The sequence below is a fragment of the Bombus flavifrons genome, chromosome 6 (assembly GCF_040668555.2).
Source record: "Bombus flavifrons isolate JBK064 chromosome 6, iyBomFlav1_principal, whole genome shotgun sequence".
In the NCBI taxonomy this organism is placed as follows: Eukaryota; Metazoa; Arthropoda; class Insecta; order Hymenoptera; family Apidae; genus Bombus; species Bombus flavifrons.
In genome coordinates, this window is record NC_138447.1 from 11,411,616 (window position 1) to 11,434,314 (window position 22,699).

Below are 22,699 nucleotides of genomic sequence, written 5' to 3' on the forward strand. Positions count from 1 at the left end.
CGTCGCGTTTGAAGAGTGCCAATTTATCTTTTTTCGTTTGTTAATTCGAACCGTTGTTTATTACTTTCGAGCTCAAGTTCGTTCAGTCAAATTTTCCCCTCCAATTTATCGTTCTATCAAAGTGTTAAATAATTCGAATCTTACATACGTAAGTTTTTTTGCATTCGTTCTAAAATTATTAACTGCTCCATGGGCAATAAACCAAACTCAGATTCTCCAACATAGATACACAACACAGTCATGAAATATATTATAAAGAAATAACATCGTCCGACAGGCGATACCTTCAAGTCCAATTTATTGATCGCTCACGTTGGCTTCATTACACTTTGAAAAATCGATATAAGAAATATATAATTATACTTATATCACCGTACAGATAGGTATATGTATGTGTATATATATATATATATTTATTTTTTTTTCTTTCTCGCTTATTTTCCCAATATCGATACCTATAATAAGATAAGAGGAAAGAGTAAAAAAGAAAAGAAAAGAATCGAAATGTTTCTGATGAAACGGAAGATATTATAGATGGACTAGATACTAATAACAATTTCTTTGCCTTAAAATAAACGTATCTCATTCGGTTCGACAAAATATATATTTCTACATACGTGTGCGTATATATATATATATATATATACTATACGTGTGTATATATATATATATATATATACCCTAATCTATAGATATGCGTTTCTCCGTTTGACACGACTCGTTTTTCTCGTAGTAAAAATATTTTTTGGGTTTCATCTTTGGGCGATCATCGTTACTCTATGCAAAGGTAGTTAAAAAATAATTCGAACCTTGCTCGCGGCAACGTGGAAAATTGGACATCCTGTTATGCGCGTCCCTTCGATCAGGCCATTTCAGAGATTGCAGCGCCCCTGAACGACAAGAGCATCACTCTTTTACATTTGTTTTCCTTTAGCTTTGTTTTCTCTCGATTCGTTGATAAATCAACGTACGTTCGATGTTTCGTGCGACAGATTTCGTTCTCTCCCATGACGACTCACACGCGTTACAAAAATAAATGGTAATTTGTTAGCTACTCGAACCGGAGGACTCGGATTCTTCGCTTATCCGCGTTCGCGCGGTTTCGTTATTTCAACATCGAGATCACTTTGAAAAAATAGACTCCGTGCGAGGATTAAAACGTGAATAAATTTTGACAAAAATACGCTCTATGCTTGTAAAAAGTTGAATACGAGAAAAAAGTAGGAAGGCGGCTAGAGCCTTAAACAGCTGATAACGCTAGTAGTAACTTCAGTGATTATTAATAGAATAATTAAACGTTATCGTGATTAGACATATTGATACATCGAATACGAGTAAATAGTACGATATTATAAGATTATACCATCTTCGATTTGTCTATAGCTCGTTGGCTATCTTCGCCTCTAGACGTCTCGTTTTACCTCTTCAATCCGAAGGATCATAGGATCTTTGTTATTGACAAAAAGTAGGAACCTCTCCCGATAAATTTACCATTGGATTTTCGAAAATACTTCCGTGGAGACAGACACGAGCTTAAGCCTCTTTCAACAGCAGCGCCTTGTCGGTATATCGTACACTTCTCCGGTTCACCGCTTTGAACTGCTTTCGCTGCGCGAAGCTCAAATACGCGACGAATTGGCGCCGAAATGAGTAACCGTCTCGCACTTTTTAATCGCATCACCGTCGACACAGGGCGTCTCGAACAATAAACGCTAAAATAACAAATGCAAAATGTAATCTTCCTCGTGATATCTGCTCACGAAGCGATGCTATGCCGAACACATTCTAAAACGCACGTGCACAACCGAGATGGTTACCAAAAAATGGTGAAAAATGAGATTGGTTCGTTGTTGCGCAGGGTCAACGCAGACCCGCTCATGTCATTAGCAGTATCTAATAAAAGGAAAATATCTTCGCAGACATAGGCTATGTTCCTTGGGAAAGTCGGAATTCTTTGTTCGCGCGCATCCGAAGCGCTTAGATACGAAACAGAAACGTAATATTTTCACACGGAATGCGATAGGAAGAGATCAACGATTCACTTGATTTGTTGACGCGGTGCCGGACCGGCAGGTGGTAATGTCAAGGAGTCTCTTTTCTTTCTGTTGACGCGACGTCCAACGTGTAGTACCACGTCCCCGGCTTTCACAGACTTGAACTCGGCGATCGCTTCGGCGTGCGTCATACCGTGAAGAGGTTTCGAATTTATCGACAAAATTTCGTCCCCTGGAACAGAGTATTTCGTTTTATCTCGAATCGACGATAATTGCATTAAGACGTCCAAAGAATTATGACAGTTACGATAGTATCGTACCTTCTTTGACGGTTCCAAGATCAGCAGCCTGGCCATTAGGAAAGACTGTCTTCACGTAGATTCCCATATTCCCTCGAGGACTATCTGTACCGCCGACGATACTAAAACCAAGTCCTTTGTGTCCAGGACCTTTTAGAAATCTGGCTGTCAGTATCGTGAATGACGCGCCACCCTTGCCTGGCCTTGGTAGGGTGCAGAATCTCGACTCTTCACCCTCGCCAGCTTCGTCGATGTCTTCGAGTTCGGAGTCGGTATTCAGGCCTTCGTCCGTATCTTGCGTACCCTGTGAAAAGTAACAAAGAAATAACGAATGATAAACGACCAATAAAAAATCTTTTTTCGTCCTTTACTCACTTGCCAGGTCTTCAAACCGGCACCGGAGGAACTAGGAATATTGGCGACGCTTCTGCTGTTCATTCGTCTGGTTGTCTTCTTACCAGGGCTTCTATCAGCTCCCAAACTGGACGGCCCTTCTTCTTTATTCATACACGGGGAACCAGGCCCGTTGGAGTAATTGTTCACCTGTCCACCGACTTTGAAGTCGGTCACCCTCTTTCTGGGCGTCACCCTCGGTATGTGAATCTCCTCGAACGACGAGTCAGACTGATTTCTATGCTTCGAGTTCTTTTGGAAGTGGACGTTCTCGTACGAATGATGATCCCTCGTCTCCGAGTTGCTCCTTGCCAGATGCCTGTCAGAATGGGGGGTGACGGATGGTGTCAGCTCTGACCTATGACCTCGCTGGAAACGAACATTTTCGTACGAGTGATCCTGCTGTCTACCAGCGTCACGATTCTCGGAATTGCTCCGTTGTAATATTCCCCTAGACCTCGGGCAACAACCGGGAGACGAATTGGAGTACAATACGTTCTCGTACGCGTCCTTTTGGCTATGATCGTGACTCAGTACCGGAGAATCATAAGCGCTGCTGCTCTGCGAATACGTGAACGTCTTGTTGTTGTTGGTCAATGGGCTGCTGCAATTCGGAGAATTTGGCACGCTGCCCTCTGCTAGCGTTTCGAGATTGTCGTGGAAAGGATAGGGTGGAAGGGAAGTCGGTTCGCTAGAATCGTATTCTCCGTCAAAGTTTTGACTACTCGAGGAGGTCAAGGGACTGGGCACGTAGAAATTCGACGCGTTATCCTTTTGCGAGAACACTTCCGTCACGCTCAGAGCCTTCCTCTTTCGGATGCCAGCGTTTATCTTACTGAATTTGCTTCGTAATACGTGCTGAATATCAGCGATACCCTTGGTGGTACCTAAACAAGGCTCGAATGTTAGTTTCTATTTGAATTCGTAACTGGAATTAGTAATATTAGTAAATAGAAGGATATAGGTAATTACCTGGCAGTCTTAAGGAGCTAGTTTGTAACAATTTCTTCGGTGAACTGCCATCCTGAAGACTTTTGGCAGCAGGCGAAGACTCTCTGCTAGTCGGGCTGGACCTCACTGGTTGAATAACCCCCTGGGTCGTTCCGCCTTGTATCAGAGCCTCCTGAGGTTCCGAAGTCTCCTGAACTGAACATCTCCTTCTCAATTTCCTCCATCGTTGACTGATACTCTTGTTCCACAAATTCAGGTCTGTAATACAGCAGCAAGAAAATCTCGCATGACTAGCAGCCACAGGATGCGTTATCTTCCGACGACTGGCTGCGTCGAGGCTCGTTAACGAAACAGGACGATCAAAAATTGCTTCGAAAAATAGAGAAAAGAGACGGCTTCTTAATCATCGGAGTTAACGACAGGAAACACTTATCTGTTGCCTACGTGAAGTGGAACGACCTATCGTTATTTATCGAAGATAAATTTGAATCCTGATCGAGAAGAAAAAAGGCGTAGAAAAAAAGAAATAAAATTATATCGATAACGATAACGTTATTTTTAGAACGATCGTCACGTTACGTTTAGAACGATATGAATATTAAAAAAAGCATCACGATCCTTCGTATCGATATCGCGTAATCGGATCTACATCGGACACTTCTAGAAATCTAAACAAGACAGCGTACGTATGTTTTCAGAAAACTAGAAACTTCTTCAATTACAATTCAATATAGTTTCCATGTTGTCGTTGGTGAATCCACGTGACTACAAAAGACGATCGACGTTCGAGTCCTGTTCCTTTCACCGATTCCATGAAGGGTCATGCCCCTTTGACTTCCTCTTCCTTCTTGGGCGGTAGTAGCTGCAACGACCTTGGGGGAAGCACGCGCATAACCACCAACTCGTGGTTTTCTTCAGCGACGGAAGAAAGTCAACGTCATGAATAATTAATCGAGATCGATGAAGAGCATGGTCGCGAGGTCACTGAGCTTAGACGAGACGTTAAATCGACTAATTACGTTTGCAACTGCGCGTCGTTTTTTCACTTGCAGGCGATCCATGCTGAACCGCAACGTGTCACGAGGACAACGTGGACAATGACGACGATGACAATAAGGACGACGACGACGACGACGACGAGAAAGAAGAGACGAACGCGCCGTTGCCCACGACGATCGTTGCTGACATACTGGGGCGTCGGTGGCGGCTGCACACGCCATTATCCGCAGTTACAGTCATCTTACAAAATGCACTTTCACTTGTCGACGTATCTGCGGATGCGCCCGGTTTTGCGAGGCCTTTTTCGTTCCGCACCGAACACCGGACGTTGCGCTTAGCGTCGTTGTGTCTTCCATAGATTACAGAGAGTATCCTCGAATCTTTCGTTCGCGTTGCAAACGAAAATTCGTCGAGCGAAAAAATTTTCCAAGCGTTCTAATGTTTCGTGTTATCCTTTTCTGGTATTCGTGCGAACTATGCGCGTATACAGCTGACGATGGTACTGGAAGAGATCCAGCGTGTCGATCGATAAAGCTTCCCTCGATGTGTCATGTTTCGCTCATTCACGTCGTCCGATTTAGCAAGGTAAACCGCGCGTGAGTAACGCGCATTATCAAAATCCTAGTTTCTCGTTCATTTTTAACGTCCTGCAGCTCGAGTAACGAGAATCAGCGTTCATTATCGGTTACGTTGTTGCGGAATGACACCCACCATCGACGGTGCGCGAAATCAATATTTTAACGGGGAAATGCTTGTGTGTACGTGGAGCGTTAATTAAAATTTGCCGACATTGACGAACTTGGTGGAAATTAGTATCGATTGCACGGAAAAGTGGCACCCACTTTGAGCAGATTGGCCGAAAAAACATCAAGGACAGAGCGGAGCAAACACGTTTCGCAATAGGTTGATGTTGCTGATAATCTTTCTCGATCCATCGACCAAGATAAATCCGTTCTACGTTTCGACACGACAGGCCTTGTCGTCTTCCTCTTCGTGTCTTCGCTTTTACAGCAAGAACTTCGACAGCTTGCAATCCTCCGGATGTATGAGCATTTGCAACTCTAAACGAAGCAGCTCGGCGTAGAAATAACAGAAACCAAGGATCAACGCCAGCATGCTATCAAGATGTCGGAGTCGAAGATCGAACGGTGTGATAACAAATAGAAGATGAACGAAGCCGGAAACGCAAAAATTCGAGCGCGACCGATGTCCGAATGACGCGACGCGACGCGACGCTTGAACCAGAATTTCAAAAACCACAGAAGTCCACACTGTACGCGGTCTCGACATGAACTGAAAGACTGGAGGTTTACGGTTAGCCGTGTGCGTAAGGCATTACGTGCGTGTGCGTAACAGACTGTATACACGTGTGCAGCTCGGTACCTGTGCATACAGGGTGACGCGGAATAAAGTATCGAGCGTGTGCTTCATCCCTTGGACTTTTCGTGATACAAATTCCTTGCGTAACTCGACAATGACTCGCGAAGGAACTCCTATTTTCCTTCAGTGCGATTTCACGCGACAAACCGACAACTACGATTCCTACCCACCATTTTTCTATGAATTTTGAAAGATCACAAAGCAACGATGCACCGTGCGTACGATACTTAAATGCAGAATATTTTTGTCTGAAATATTCTTTTCCATAAACGATGAAAAATTTCGTTTTGAACCAGATCCAACGTCTTTATTTTGAAGTGGCACGCAGTATACGTGAACCGGTAAGTTGCAAACTTACCGCGCAACGACCGAGACAACAAGCTCGGAGAGCTATTTTATTTTATTTCAAATTTCACGCATTCTCGTTCCACTTTAATCAGTCGTTTCCACGGGGTGGATGTGAGCCGTTTAATCAAAGCGTTCAGAAAGAAAACGGAGAACCTCCGAACACTTTTCCGTTCACCGTATATATCGCTCATTCGTAGTCCAATTGTGTACTGATTGTGGGAACCCTTCGTCGAGTGTTAGTGAACGGTTTCTCCGTAGCAAACGTACACACGCCAGCGGCCCTGCACAATCTGCGTATGTGTACCTATTAATGTGCATCACGGCTGCATGCACACCCTACATACAATTCTACTCGTGCGCCTCATGGTCGGGGCGGGTTGCATTATTTTCTATAATAAAGTGAATGTACGTTGTTTGTGAGAGTTGAGCCAGGAAGGTGGACACGCGCGTAGCCAGAGACGTAACTGTCCGACGCGTACAGAGTTCAATAATCTTCGTACTGACGCCAGTCCCGATCGTCCGCGAGCTTCGCAAATTGTTTTTGTAACGGTACGCGCGATTTTCTGTGTCTCGAGCGTGAAAGCGAGATGCTAGCGAGCCGCCAAATTCAAACGTTGTCGATCAAATTCTGATTCTTACCGTGCATAGGTGAGAGAACTATCGTCGAGGAAAGACAATCGACTGTTTACAGTTTACAAGAACTATGTTAAAACGATGATGAACGTACATATCATCTATTGGTCAGAATTGACCTATATTCGATTCAGATCTTTTCGAACGCGAAACAGGCAACATACGTAAGTAAGACGCAATAAACACGCGTGAAAAATGAGTCATTCTTGTGGAATGATGCATTGAGCGATGTGTGTTTTAGAAACGATATAGTGGCATAGAACGAGATTAAAGAGTAAAGTGATTAGAGTTTATTTGATTCATTGTATATATGTGTAATATATTAACTTGTTAACAGAGTATATTGTAAATCTGTTCGTCATTGTAACGCGAAATATGCATGCTTTATTTAAGTAATTCCTTATTTGCATAATTCTCTCTGGAAATATTCTCAGCAACTGCTGCTCAACTGCACACGTAATAACAAAATATACCAGGCATACACTTGAATATACGCTGTATATACTTGCTTACCTGTTTCAAACTACATTTACAAGAAACGACATGCGTGTGAGCTCAAGTTGAGTGAATATTTCTCCTATGGCTCATTGTGCCTCGACGCCTTCTACGACTGCTGCTATCGTGACACAGTTTTGAATAGGAATACAGAAAGGCTTTTCGTTTCGAATATTTAACGTTACGCGTTTGCATAATTACATAAAAGAATGCAGATTTAAAAAATTGTACATTCTTATGTCTGGAAATGAATCGGCGAAATGTAAATGTCGCTAGCATTATGCGCCGCCGATCTATTGAACTTTCGTACGAATCCCTGTATTTTGAAATTCCCGATCTTTTATATGCTTCCATATCGGTCATTAAAAATGATCGATATCTTGCATCCCGTGTTTGACACAATTGATATTAGTTCATATAATTAGAACAGATATCAATCCGTGCTCAAAACCACTCAAACTTATAAATCGGAAAGATCCAGGAGATATATTAACAGATACTTCTACTACACTTACGATATATAAGACGTAAACGCAATATCTGGCGATCGATCAAGGTTTTGTCAATCTCGTGCATCAAACTCGGTCGTGAGACCGTTTCAATGTTTGTAGTAAATGTTATCATCGCTGTAGCGATTAGATTTCCCAAAGTAGCTGGAGATCGGCGAGAGCGTAAATATTCTTCTCGTACACGTCGACGCAGGAGGAAGACGAATAAAGGCTGAAGAAGAGAGATAGACAGGAGAGCGAGGAAATCTCAAAGATGAACAAAGAAAACAGAGAACGAAGAAAGAATGAGAGGAACGAGTAAGGTATACTCAGTCACAGTTGAAAACGCGTAGTCTAGTGCATGTGAGGAATGCGTAAACGGTAGAACCGTTTTCCGAGGGAAGAGAGAAAGAGAATGCGCTTGGAATCTCGACTACGCTCCAGAGACATTGATAAAAATTATCGAACGTTTCGTCATCGGTTAGACGATTTTTCTGAAAAATCTTAAACACCACACCTCCTCGTATGCAATTTCCTCTCGTTTTAGGCACATTACTATACAATTCGTTTTTAATCACTTGGCTGACGGAGTGTCTGCGAATTTCTTTTTCGATTATCTGCCCTGATTTCGTAATTTCTTCGCGATTCTCGGCTTTTCGGTAGCGATGTGTACATAATTCGAATATGCATTACGCGCGCGTAGAAGGGCGCGTCATTCAAACGCTTCCGGTCTCGCCATGGGTCTCGCGAAGGAGAGACAGTTCTCGAGAGTTTGCGTATTACTGGTATTTTTGCATCGCGCAAGGCCAATGACGCGTTATAGGAGCGATGCCACTCGTCACTGATAATGGATATCGCATGCTGCACGTTCGCCGCACGTTTGCTGCGTTCACTTCATCGTATGAAACGTGTCAACGTTTGATGCGCATCATAGCAAAGCGATACTGGAGAACGTTGCAAAAATAATACGACTTTTGGCTGTTTTAATCTCAGTGTATTTTCTAGTAATAGAATGTTACCGATTTATATCGACTCCCATTGCTCGACCTCGATAATTCCAGATTCCTGCGTAAATTGCGCTCGTCGATCTCGCGCAAAGAAGATAGATCGAACGCGGTAGGAAATAGCTCCGTTAGAAAGTTTCTTCGTAGCAGCAAAACTATCGTTGTAAATAGAACAGTCGTGTAACCCGTGAAAGCCAATTACGCTATTATTATGCAAGTGAATGGCTTAATTTCCAAGACAAAGGTGCTCTACAATATTAAACGATCGAAATCTCTGGAAGCTTCACTTTATTAATACGGTTCGAGAATGGTTCGGAGGGAATAGTTAGAGAGAAATGGATGTTAAAATAAACGTAGCAAGAGAAATAGAAATCGATTTACATAGATATCGTAGGTGCGACACGCTGTCTCCGTTTCCATGTCACTCGTGCAACCAGTTTTGTCGACAGCGTGAATAGTTCGGAACTTGTCCGCGGAATAATCGACTAACTGTATGCAGACAATGGCTGAGGCCACTCGGCACGCATCGTTGACTCCAATTATGCAAGGAGTTCTCAACTTGCCGCCGTTACCGCGATTACATAGCCCCGCGTTTGTCCATTATCGAACCTGTTAACGTTTTATCGTTTAAATCGATGCATTAGTCGTTCATAATTTCATTCGTGTCCTTTGGTCGTTTTACGATCGTAAGAATGTTCCATCACAGGGTCCATACGTTCTTCCGCGTCAACACGAATCGAATGGTAGAGTGCGAAGTTGAGTTCAACGCTGATTTAGTACAAGGTTTGATCATCGTGAAACTATTATTCTTTGACCTTAAGCCAAGGAGCGGCGCGAAGTTTATTCCACGTTTCGACATTAATAAAAAAAAAGTATCGTTTGCAACGGGAGATTGCACCGAACACTAATGAGAAAGTAACGATAGTCACGAAGCTTAAAAGCAGGGTAATAAAATATCCATTATTTCAGGCTCGCGTGTGCGTGTCGTAACGCATCAAAACAGCCACCACCGAAGGTAAACTTTCGTGGAAAACCGCTCTTTATCGCCGATTCTTCAACAAGATCGAGTCATAGCCACGAGGAAGTATTTTAAATAGAAATTATTTTCTCGTTTGAAAGCCGATTCTGTCAAAAATCTCATGCTCGTTTCGATATGTTTCTATAGAACGTCACGTAGTGAACGTTCACACAACGCTCCGAATTCTAGCTTTCTATTTACTTGTTATTTGATCTTGGAATTATAAAAAGTTAATTGTACTAATTACGAACGATGAAAACGATGGAAACGATGAAAAGCTGCGCAATCTCTGACGCGTTCTTTTCGCACGACCGCTTATCTGCATCAAAATGTGCATTCGAGTCGGCGTTTTTTTTTTTGGACTGGGTGAAAATCGAAAGTGGCCATTTTTGATCGAAGAACGCGTAAAAGTTCTTTCGAAGAATGCACAAATTATGTGCGGGTGCACGATGCGTGACGCAAATGTCTGGCGAATACCTCGTTCCCTGTTTCCGGACGAATTATCTCGCAACCGTTCTAGTCCCGAGCTTTCTCGCGACACCGTTACAGTCGACGCGGTAAAATATTACTTAAATATTTATGAGCGGCTCTCGAATCGAGAGTGTCGCGCGAAATGAACTAAATGAACGAGACAAAGAAGAGAGAGGTGAAAGAGAGACCGGTCGAAGGCAGGAAGAGGAAGGGAACGAAACGGAAGAAAACGCGTTGCACGAGACTCAAGAAGTGTGGCGCATGCTGCGCGCGAGCACAATGCTTTTTAAGTGGCAGCTACGATCATGAGCGCTGTAAAACGCTGGTGTCAACGTTCGCTAACTGAAGAACAGGATCATTCGACAGGAAGTACTATCTTTTATACACCGAATTTCAATCAGACGGAACTCGACGGTTCGTAGCTCGCATCCGGTCAACGAACGATCGATAAGAACGTGTCGCTGGATACTAAACGATTGCCGTTCCAGTTAAAAAACGAATAACGGTGTTCCCGTGAATATGCAAAAGTTCCTTGAGACTTGAACGACAATTGATTATGCAAGGTCGAGACTATCGAGGGAGTATTATGCCGTAGAATGTACCTTCTTCTTGTTAAAAAATTGAAACTTTTAACGAAGAGAATTTTGAAATCAGATTGTTTAATTGGTTAGCTGGAGCGTTGCTAAATCGATTTCTATCCCTTTTTTTTTTTTTTTTTTTGTTTTATATGAAAGTGTATTCGTTCGAGTTCGTGTAGAAATTCGAGCAACCAAATTTTCAACTTCCTTTCACTTCGCGAGAAAGAAGCCAATCATCAAGTTTTCTGTCGGACACAATACCCCGGCGTTTCTTGGAGAACCGGTCGACGATGGTCAAATTTACTCTTTTGTTCCTAATGAACAAAAGATTCTCGATCCCTCGTTTACGCGGATATTCTTCCAAACGGAGCACGCGATTAAGCAATTGTCCGCTTTCCATTTTGCACACCGGGAGATGTGTTATTACTCGTTGCGTGACTCTAAAAGATTCTATATTTTTAGCGAAATCGCCCTCTTCGCTGTTGTCAATTGTTGCAACAGACGAACTGTCACGCGAGACTCTTGTCTCTGACACGCCGTGTCTCTTCCCTATGGGCATCTTATTGGCTGCCTTCTTGGAATTTCGTCAATTAAGCTCCGCGTCGCTGCAGGAATACGCTATAAGTAACAATTTCAGGGTTGACGGTCGCTGAGAATTGAATTACTCTATTACCATGGCAATTTGTTGGCCTATGGTGTAACTCGACATGTGACGTCAGTCGAATCACAATGTCACGTGGGACGTGAACTGTGTTTGCTCGAACAAAGAACCCGTTCATGTTTCTTTAAAACACGGAAATCGATCGATGAAACTCTGAACGCGATAACGATGAGGGCTCACGAGGGCGGAGCGACGAGATTGAAGAACGAAGCGAGCTCTCTCGGATTCTCACGTACAACGTTTCATGTAGCATTCGCTCGAATATCCGCGATGAAATCTTTCTAACACTTTTTGTGGAATTATAATAGATACATCGAAACTTTAATCTCAATCATTTACGGTCTCAGCTACGTTCAACATATTATCGTAAACAATTTGTACTTAATATATCAAACTCCTTAACCACGAAATATTTTCTCGCCTATGTTAAAATAGCCACATTTGGTAACAAGGTAATTATATCCGTACAATGTTATTTCATGACGAACTATGTCGTCATAACCAATAGGATCGTTTATTTGACATACTACTTGAAACATTTCGTCTTAACACGGTTAAAAGATTAAATTGGAACATTGTTCGTATATCGTGCGTAACTACAATATCTATTTACATTGATATATCTCTTTCAGATTGAGTTTTAGATAATGCAATAGAACCTGTTTCAAGTACAGTAAGTACTCATAAATAATCCTTTTCGTGGACTATGTATCAATGACAAAATCGTAAAATCTTGATTTATACGATACCAGATAGTTCGCGACAAGTTCAAGTATTTGTTTCTGTTTTAGATCTGATTCCAAAGTCCTGCATAGAAGGGAAAAATAAATGCAGTCGAAGTACAAGTAGATAAATTAACATCACGTCACGTGCCATCACTCTGTAGCTTATTATGTTTATCTCGTGTGTTCGTCACACAGTAATGTGAGTTCCCCTCTTTCAAAATAAAATAAAAAGAATTACGTAATTCATACTCGTTTCATACGCGATTTAAACGGAGTTAGAATGACAATTTTTCACGCTGGTGGCATACACCGTGACGTAGACATCGTAGCATAACACGACCCATACATTTTTTCCACGATAACGTCTCTTTCCTATGGAATAAAACGAGATAAGCAGGCGCCTGTTGGTGAAACGCCATTCTGCTTCGATTCGATGTCAGTCGCCTTCACAACGACCAACGCGCATTTAATTTCTCAACGAACAATGCCTACTTTTTCTATCTTCCGGCGTCGTCCCATTTTCTCCGTGAATCATGTACGGTAATCAAGCATGCAAGTAATTTTCTGCGAGTACGATGTTTCGTCTGATATTTCAGCTACATAAATCGTCCGAATTTTTATACCGAAATCGTTTCGATTTTCCAAAAAGTCAAAAGATGAACATTCAGACTAAAAAAAAGGAGCGATTTTTAACGTTAAGGTTCATGCTCTGTTAAATGGAGAACGTTCGCACAAAGCGTACGTTCGATCGATTAGCTTGACATTATCGCACTCGAGTATAAATAGCGGTAAACGAGGGTTTACTATCTTCCGAATGAGCGAACAAAAGTCAGCGATTTCTCTGAAATCGCCGCAGATTCTTGATTCAAGCGAGACGTCTAAATTCGAAACAGATTGCCTTCGTAGAAACCGAAAACGCGCAGGATTCTTCGAAAATGTTCGAAAAGCAGTTTCCCGTATTTCCCGAGCTGCAGTAAGTCATGCTCGGACAGAGAAGGCCGAGCGTGAGAAAACTTCCCCGAATAATGGAGCACAGTCGCCGAACGAACCTCGCACACTCGTGCGTCAGCAAACGCGCTCGCTCGCTCGCTCTCGTATAGTTTGAGTGCTTGTAATTAAGTGCATAACGAGGCTTGTTTACACCGAGTCGGGTCCTCGTAATCTTCAGAGCCGCTTAGTCTGCCGTTTTAATCGGACTCTTCTCGGAACGGAATTTATGGCACGCCCAATGGTGCACTTACGTATATACAATAGCGAGTCGCTGGCATGTTCGCGCAACAGAACCATCGATGAAATATATTTCCAGTCTATTTCAAGTAGTTGCAAACTATTCGAAATTGTTAACAACGCGAAACGTACAAAATGAATATTATATTTCGTTCTATGTTTGACGAAATTGTATATGAATGAAATATATGGAATACTATCAACGCTTTATTACTAAAGCGTTTCAGCCTAATTATAGAAATAAGTAGAAGCAGAAACGAGTAACATAATTTTATTAATACAACGATTATTTCAGACTTACGACCGAACAGATTTGATCTTATCATCATACCGGAAAATTATTAGAAAGTATACTAACGTAAGAATGAAAAACGGCTGAGATAAAAATCAGTGGGGAGTACAGTGTACAGCGATCCGCTGTGGTATACATTATTAAACGATCAGAATGTAAAATAAATGCAAAATGCTAAAACATCGATTCGCCAAATGGAACGTTCGTAAATAGCCAACTTCTAGAACACGCCGCATCTTGTAAAAGTTTTGACATTTTAAGCTTGGGTTATTCCAATCAGCGTACAGTTTTAGCATTCGTAGCAACTGAGTAAAGAGAGAAAAATTCGGCGGACAAAAGAGCGAACCGGCGTAGTCGAGGCGCCTCGCGGAACGGGTAAACGCGGTTGAACGCGCCGGGGTGAAAATGTCAGGCATTTACCACGGAGTTCGACACAGATTTCTCTCACCTTTCGGAGCTGGATGCCCTTCCTTCATTGAACAACGATCGAACAACAAATATCGGTTCCTGAGAAAACACGAAGCGTACCGGCAAGAACACGGGAATTCTTATCGATTTGTTTCGAACCACGTTGCTTCGTGCCAATTTACTCCGAGTGTCACTTCAATTGGATGACAACGAACATCGCGACACGAATACCGATAGAGAAAAACGCACGTGAAATGTACAAACATCATCTAGGTCAATTCAAAACGAAGACACGGTTACGCGGTCGCGGTTTAACCGTGTCTGTTATAAAAATGTTGGCGTTGTTGCACGATGCACGAGATTATCGTACCGGTGCACGTTACCTTACGTAAGCTCGTCAAATTTCACCGAAAGGTTAAGCGTTCGCTCACTAAAATCGCTCTACCGAAGACACGGCCGCGTTACCATGCTTATCGAAGAAGAGATCTCTCACCTTTGTTGTCGCAGACGTCACAGAGCACCATCTCCGGAGGTAACAGACTCGCGTGTGCATCCGACCGCGTGATCGCGTCTGCACTGAACAACTTGGCACGCCCGGAGGACGCTGGTCGGCACGTCGACGACAGGCCGGAATGGGACGAAGAGGAATACGACGAGGAACGGCGTGCGCGTATCGACCAAGTTCGATAATGTGTAACCGGCCTCGTTGGAGGAACGCGTGTGGTTGGTACTCGATCCCCAACACGTAGAACTCACAACACGGTTAAGAAACGACACGGTTAAACGAGAGGCAAAATAAAAGAATGTTTAGACGAGCATACATCGATGGTCGCTCGATTCGAAACCGCAAAGGATACTTGGATAAGAACGGTAGTAATACTTAGAAAGACGAAGAACGAAGGAAGGGGAAAAGCGAGATAAAATGAGGCAGATGGAAGATGAGAAGATACCGATACGCACGAACAACGCGAATTGTATCGATTTGATCGGTGTTAAAAAATGCTAGCGGTTTGACAGCTAGATTTGCACTGAGGAGCGCAACATCGGCCCATACGCCGGACTTACGGCGGCATTGATGGGTCTGCTGTGCTGGTTGATGGAGGGGCGAGGGGAAGAACCCTGCGTTTCATTGTACGCACACCATGGGCCACCATGGAGGGGCAGGAAGGACGCTAGATCAATATTAGGGCGTAGACTCAAGGGCAAGGGCCGTTACCGCCTCTATATACACCCATGCGTGGGTTTGTCTTGTGCAGTTAGAATGCCTGAGCATTTCGAGCGCATCAGCTAGCCACATCATCGATGCACACCGATCGATCGGTTCGTCTATAGAATCTTTATCGAATACGCGGCCTATTGTTCTCTCCAGATATCTACCGTTCTTCCGGTCGGCGATCGCCGCAAGGATGATTTGTAATCTGCTCACGGCGATTGATGGTCAGCAGGCGTGCTTTTTGCATTACGTTCCATTTGCCTTGCGTTTCGTTTACCTTGAGTTCAGTCACCGACTCTATGGACTCGTCAGAAATTCCGCAAGTTGTTGGAACGAAATCGAAAGAACCCTTAAAAAGGGGAAATCGCAAGAGTTCGTTCGACTATTCATAGGACGAACGTTTCGTAAACGTTTATCGCTTCCCGCGTCCCTCGCGATTATGACGCAAGATTACATGTACGCAAGACTCGTCGAGTCGGCACAACTTTTTGCGTAATCATTTTTATAAAGCCAGACAAGACGAGGTAAATACCGATGTGTAAAACAAGGTTTGCGGGTAAAAGCGTTGCTCGGCGAGGCAATCAAATCGATCGCGTGTCATTGGACTTTTAATAGATTCACAGGCTCCTTTAACGTATACGTGTAAGCATACTGCGCACGTTCATTTCTGAAATTTCATTCGCGTGAATGCGCACCAGAAATTCGTTAATTTGGTAAATGTGCAATCACGTTCGACCTGAATGACGTATGGAATTAAGGCATTGCGAAAAAGTATTTAACACGACACGCAAAAATGATGTGTTACTTACTCGTTCATTTTTAACGTCACGATAATTCTGTAATTTATCGAGTATATCTTACGAAACGGTAAAAGAAACCAGAGTGGTTTAGATTTTAGACCTCCTCGTAAGGTTTCTTTTTTCTCCCGAAAGGCGAGCATCGCTAAACCTAATCCGTTTCTCATCGAGTTTTACGAGCAAGCCCGAAATTGTAACACGATAAAGTATTTTCGTGGAAAAACGTCAGAACCAGCCTCTTTTCCCGTGCGTGTAAGCACAGACAAAGTAAATCCACGTGTAAAGAAGATAACCGACAGATAAGGATCATCGTGCATCGAAAGGAAAAAAGCAAACGGTCGGTTGCCGCTCGAGACTTTCATCACGGAATCGAAGTAAATGGCTTGTACCAGAATCGATGCCAGAGAGAAATTAGACGCACGGTGGATTTGTGCCGTGAGAATCGAGGAAATAACCTCTAATCATTGGTAAAACGATCGCACGGCATACCAAAAACATTGCACGCCACGATCAGTCTTTGGAATAGGCGAATTTGAAATTTTCGAGAGTGTGCTCCTCTTGTTTCGCGATGAATTACACGGAGAAACGATCAGCCGATAAAGTGGAACAGCGCTAGAAAGCTCGAACGGTCGTCGTTCTCGAGTTGTGCTACAAAAGCGAAGAATCTGGCGTGTCTGTTCATCCTAGCTAAATCCATATGTTGGGACATATGTTATTAGGGATACGCTACCCTGACCTGCACTAGCAACAAGAGCGAGAAAGGGTCCCCACGAACGTCTAAAAATAGGGGTGCCCCGAGCTAAGGGATTAATGGCTACGCTGGTTGTAATTTTAAACTTCGGCAAACGTTGCTAATGCAATCTGCCGGTTTATGAAACGTACCCTTTATGCAACGCAAGGACGTGACCAAAGGGGGTCATCAAAATGACCAGCAGATATTTCAATGAATCTCACTTAACGTTGACATCGGGTTCGTGTGCGTTCATTGATATTATACACGAACTCGAATGCTCTTTTAAGGACTGTCAAAGGAAATTTCGACGAGACGAGTAAAACGATAAAATTTAAAGTTGTTATGGATTTGAGCATCGATTATCGTCGATTTTCGAAATCCGAGTCTCTTTATCGTAAAGTATCTTTGACACGTTGTATTAATATTCCGAAGAAGTCAAATATCTCATTTATCCATTAACAACAATAAACTTTTGCTTCTCGGATACCTGAAGTTATAGCTAATGTACAGTGTGAGCAAACATCGACTCGCTCACCCTTTCGCTGATCCTCGCTGTCCGAATGGAGTTCAACATCGTGTAGCCTCATCGATTGCACGAACCCTCGCCAATGACTTCGTGATCTTCTTCTCTCGTGCAAGTCCAATTTCAGATCTGCCAGTTGCTGATCAGACTCTTTCAACAGACCGTCCAGGATGTCCGGTCTATCGAGCTCCTTTGCTTTGATCTTGGAATCTCCCGTAGCACTAGCGACATTCGAACGATCGTCGTCGTTCGACGATGCTTCGGTTTCTTTCTCCGTGGTCGTGATATTCTTCGAATCCTCTGGAACGATATCGTTCGTCACGGTATTGTCGGCAGCAGTGGAATTCACGTGCGTGTCGCTGCTACGCCTATTTTTTGACTCTTTTCTTCGTCGAACCGGAGGTCGTGGATGTACTTCCTCGGAAACTGTGTGGCTTTTTCCTTTCTCTGGTTGCTTGGAATCCACGTTATTCTTCTGCGATACTTTACTCGACACCCTGCCGTTAACTTCCTTGCCTGCTCTCAGGTTCGACGCATTCCTCGGGTTATTGTACCGATCCTTCAGCGATTCCCGGTTACTTCGAGACGCCTCCAACAGTTTCTGTGCGAGTAATCTCGTTTTATTAATTTCCGTCCCGGTCTTCCTCTCGAGTTTTTCGATCTCGTTTCTTTTTTCGAACTTCTTCTCGTTGGAGCATTTCACCCCGGTCCTCGGGGAGCCATCAGGAGTTTGAAACATCTGTTGTATCTTGAAGATATCCGATCGAATTTTTGCCGAGCTTGAAAGCTCCGTCTTCTTGTTGGACGGGGAAGATTTCGTTTCGTTCTTCGTCACCACTCTGGGACACCTTTGAGCCGGTGGCGTGTTCCTCAGTCTCTCTAAATCTTTCAAATCGGCCAACATAGAGCTCTGCGTTCTGGCCGATCTGCTGGAACCGTCGATGGCGATAGTTCTCGGTCGATCTTTCTCCGTTCGACCGATTTTCTCCATCGGTATCAGTGCCGGATCGACGAACACCGTGTCTCGTATCTGACTGATGTTTCGTAGCCTTGGCGCGCCGACCTTAACACCGGTCGTCCTCATAATGACCTTCTGCATGGACTCGATGTCCCTTTCACGAGCCAAACGTCTTTCATCGATCAATTTAGCTCGATGAACGTCGATTGCTGGCACAAACGGACCGTGATATATCGGACTATTAACGGAGGAAGCTGCTCGTGAATTGGACACAGGATTATTTGGCCTGCTGGTTCTTAACGGTGACATCCTGACCAGCTTCGGTGCATCCCTGGGATCGTCGGTCTGCAAACTGCCTCTGTATACCATCGTTCTCGCTGGTTCCGCTTCTGCAAATCAGTTACCAGCGTCCACTTTTTACGATCATCGTTAAGTCATCCTCGCGTATGTGCCTCCATCCTGAAAAACAAAGATTCGGTGTATTAATGGACGCTCGCTGTCTGAGGAAACGTGTGTTTTATTATCTACTTAAACGCATATTTGAAGCGACAGGCACGAAGATCGTAGATCACCGTCTTCCGTTCCAACAGAGAGGGGAACCATCCAGCTACGTGAATCTTCGAGTTCATTTCCGTTCTTCGGATTCACACGAGTGGACAGATAAGTTACAGAAAAAAAAAAAAAAAAAAATCGGCCGTATCGAACGGTAGCGGCAGTTTATTGTCGTAGAATTCCGCAATTTCCTCTGTCTTTCCATTAACCGAATCGTACACGATCGATCGAATAATTCGAATAGAAACCGATCGATCGTTTCCGACGACAGCGAATCCCGTAATCTTTTCCAGCCGATTAGCTTCGCGTAACTGTTAATCGACGTAAATTATAATCAGGAGAGTCGGTTGTGCGCCACGAAGGCTCCGTGTCTAAGAAGTCGGTGGGTGTCACCATGTAGGCAGTGACCCGGCCATCTTGCGACACGTACGACATCGACATGTAGGTGTAGCGCGCTAATACGACAGTCCGCGGCCGTTTCAACGCGTCTATCTACCTGTATTTTAATCGTTCTTAACTCACTGCATTCTAATTACGCGAGATGGGTTGTCGGGGGTGACAGTGGACGATCGTGCGGCCGTAAATGGACGCCGAGATCAATCACACGGAACGACTGTTACGTTCGTTCGTTCCATTAGGATCGATCGTGTATATCGCTTTGTCTGGAATGCTTCGGTCGGTTAGCAATTGTTATGCCGCGAATATCTCCGTTCGCTCGCGACCCGTTATTTAACGCTTTGGATTTTGTCTTGGTGGAAGGGTCGAGCATCGATTATTCATTGATTTTTAAACGTATCTCTAGGTCTTTGCGATGCCACGAATTCCTAAACCTTTCGCGACCTCACGCGTCGCATTTGCATGTTTTTTGCGATTGAAACGAAGTCCATCATTAGGCTAGTCAGTCTCGTTACTCGACGTTGACGTCAACTCGATTGTAAATGATATCGTTTCTTTAGTTTCTTCGTGTACATTCGAAACACCATGCGTTACCACGTACAGGTTTTTTGCGGTTTACGATCGAAGGAAAGAAGCTGCGCCTCTACTGCGATGCACACGCGTTACTTCATGGATGTTGCGTGGCTCGATGAAATAACGAGACTCTGCCGACGTTGATCAGCTTCTGTGGTTTCTATTCCATATGAGAGAAATCGTCGTTTTCAGAGATCCATCCTTCCGCTTCCACGCGAAAAATTTCTTCCGTCTAGAACGAACAGTTTCACGAAACGCGTCACGCGACACCGGCCTTCTCTACATATTTCGATCGGTATGCAAACGCGCTACTTGTTGAATCTGCAATTTTGTTCACGGTAACTTATTACGACCGCTTTTGCCTGTCTATCCGTCAATTAGTCATGGTAGGCGAGATACGGCTAAAAAATATTCTCGTACTGTTTTTCCTTAGCCGCGAATTTTCCGAATCGAGGTCTAATCCAAAGTCGCCGGAAAATGTTTATCGATAAGTTGACAGATCGACAGAACAAGCTTTATCTCCGCTTCCGCTACGATTGTACGACGGTCGTGTATGAAGTAAACCCGTTCGAACACAAAACAAAAGAGAATCAACGTAATTTACGTACCATTTCCTCCGTGGACAGCGTTTTACGACGCAAGGATGCTCGTTACGCGTACGGATGTCTTCGATATCTCGACTTGGTTACACGGAATGTTTTCGTCGTCCTGCTTCGTCCTACAATTCTAACGATAGAAATTGTTCTACGCTCTCGTAGCCGGCCTCTCGTTAACTCTGTAATAAAAAGGTTCATGCATTTTCCATTAAAAGAACGTCACGCTTTATTTCTCCCCGGCGCACACATCCGCTCCCTTTCTCTCCTCCCTTCTCGTTTCCCTTTGTCGTCGCGTTTCGTCGACCTTTCCCTGAGATTTTTAGCTTCGCGAAGCTATTCACCAAGCATCTTGGAAAGTGCAAAGGCGGAAACGGCGCGATATTTATTTCCCGTCGTACGGTTCGCCAGTGTTACGTAACGTTTTCCTACGATTTCTAACGTTTTTCATTGTCAATTAAAGATTAATTGGCCGTATATCGAGTAAACCGGCTCCGCAGCTCGGATAGAACGTAATTGTATGCTTGTTTTCAATAACCCTTCGTGCTTTCCTTGGTTTATCATGGAACAGAGATCAGAGCTCTGTATACATATTTATGTTGAGAACTTAGCGGATCCGCTTCCTTCGACTAGTGACAGCCATCCACGGTAAACTAGACCGATCTCATGTAAGAGGATGAGAACCGACCAGCATGCCAGGAAATATTCTATTTTTACGCGTTTGCCGTTGATAAAGTTTCAAGGCTTCCTTGCCAGGGTATAAATATTGACCACCTTTGTATTACTCTAAGAGACGAGTTTACAACGCGAATTACGAAGCCGTAAACCGTGTTTCGCGTGGCTATCGGGTTGGAAAAATGCGTCTTAGTATTTCGCAAGAGCAAAGCGATTCAACATCGATTATCTATATCATTTTACACGGACTCTCGTTTTTCACGACTCTTACGCGATTTTAAAACGGAAGCAACCGCGTCGATCTTCAAATCAAACTCACCCAAATGTTTCGATCCCACGGAGAAACAGCTGCATCGTACGTGCACCCTCGATCGGTCGCTTTTTTCCTCCTTTTTTTTCTTTATCTTTATTTCTTTTTTGTTTCTTCGAGTAGCAGACTCGAGTATCCACGGGAGCCTAACGCGAAGCGTAGCGCGTATCGGGAATAATTTTCACATTATCGCGTCGTAACAACTGGCACGGAACCGTCCGTGGTACGGAAGCAGCGTCCACACGCGGTTCTAATTTTCCGCGCCGAAAACAAACACTTTCTAGAACGAGACTTGCTCGTGCACGTGATCGTGGTTAAAGCTGGGCTGTTGGAGCGCATCCGCGCGCGATTTCCTCTTCTCCGCAGCCGGATACGATTCCGGAGTCACTGCAGTCGAATGGCGTGGCGTGGAAACGTTTGCAACGGCAGTACCAAGTTGTTTCGTGCCGTAAGGAGCACTGAATGGGTTTGCCAGCGACGAAACATAATCGCGTTTACGGCACAGCTGTAGGTACACCACTCTTTTCCTTTCCTTTCCATGCGAGCCAGTGAAGTACCGGAGGATCCCCACTACGTGCACGCGTACAGCACGAGCGTACACCCACGCGACACCCGGTATACGATCCGTGGGTAGACACGGTTAACATCGAAGAGGAAAGGAGAAGCCAGATGCCCACCAACTGTCAAATTTTCTTGCTCGTACGTTTGGAATGCGCGAATGCCTCGTTCGCTCGTTCGTATGTCGAGTCTCGGTCGATGCATTCTTCGTCCCACCGACGATAATGATCACCTACGCTCGTTATGCGTAGGTATATTAATGTAATTAAGCGTAAATGGTAAGAAGCGACGTTCTTAAGATACAACGGTGATCCCGATTCGAAGACGAACGCAATGTTGAGGAATCCCACGCGGTCGTCGATCCATGCATACGTCGCTGTTTAATCGTTGGCAATTTCTATCTACATGTTTCAGTAGTCGTAAACGTGGTGACGTTGGATATTATCGGTGAATA

The 22,699-nt window shown here is 44.0% G+C and overlaps 1 protein-coding gene across 1 annotated transcript; it reads right to left on the bottom strand.

Annotated features, from left to right (window-relative positions):
* Nucleotides 1–241: 241 nt before the first annotated feature.
* On the bottom strand, nt 242–22,209 carry LOC138180493 (uncharacterized). Its single transcript, XM_069114380.1, has 7 exons — nt 21,697–22,209; nt 20,718–20,884; nt 17,643–19,047; nt 3,659–3,895; nt 2,669–3,573; nt 2,315–2,597; nt 242–2,226 (listed from the first exon to the last, which is right to left on the bottom strand). The coding sequence occupies exons 3-7, from the start codon at nt 18,955–18,957 to the stop codon at nt 2,039–2,041; spliced, it is 2,928 nt and encodes a 975-aa protein (XP_068970481.1). The 5' UTR covers nt 18,958–19,047; nt 20,718–20,884; nt 21,697–22,209; the 3' UTR covers nt 242–2,038.
* Nucleotides 22,210–22,699: the final 490 nt, after the last annotated feature.

What these genes read in the sequence shown, in the direction of transcription:
- LOC138180493 (XM_069114380.1), bottom strand. Translation starts at nt 18,957, where the DNA reads ATGGTATACAGAGGCAGTTTGCAGACCGACGATCCCAGGGATGCACCG. An exon ending in TAGCTCCTTAAGACTGCCAG is followed by an intron (nt 3,574 to 3,658) that starts GTAATTACCTAT and finishes AGCCTTGTTTAG; the next exon opens with GTACCACCAAGGGTATCGCT. An exon ending in CCGGTTTGAAGACCTGGCAA is followed by an intron (nt 2,598 to 2,668) that starts GTGAGTAAAGGA and finishes TACTTTTCACAG; the next exon opens with GGTACGCAAGATACGGACGA.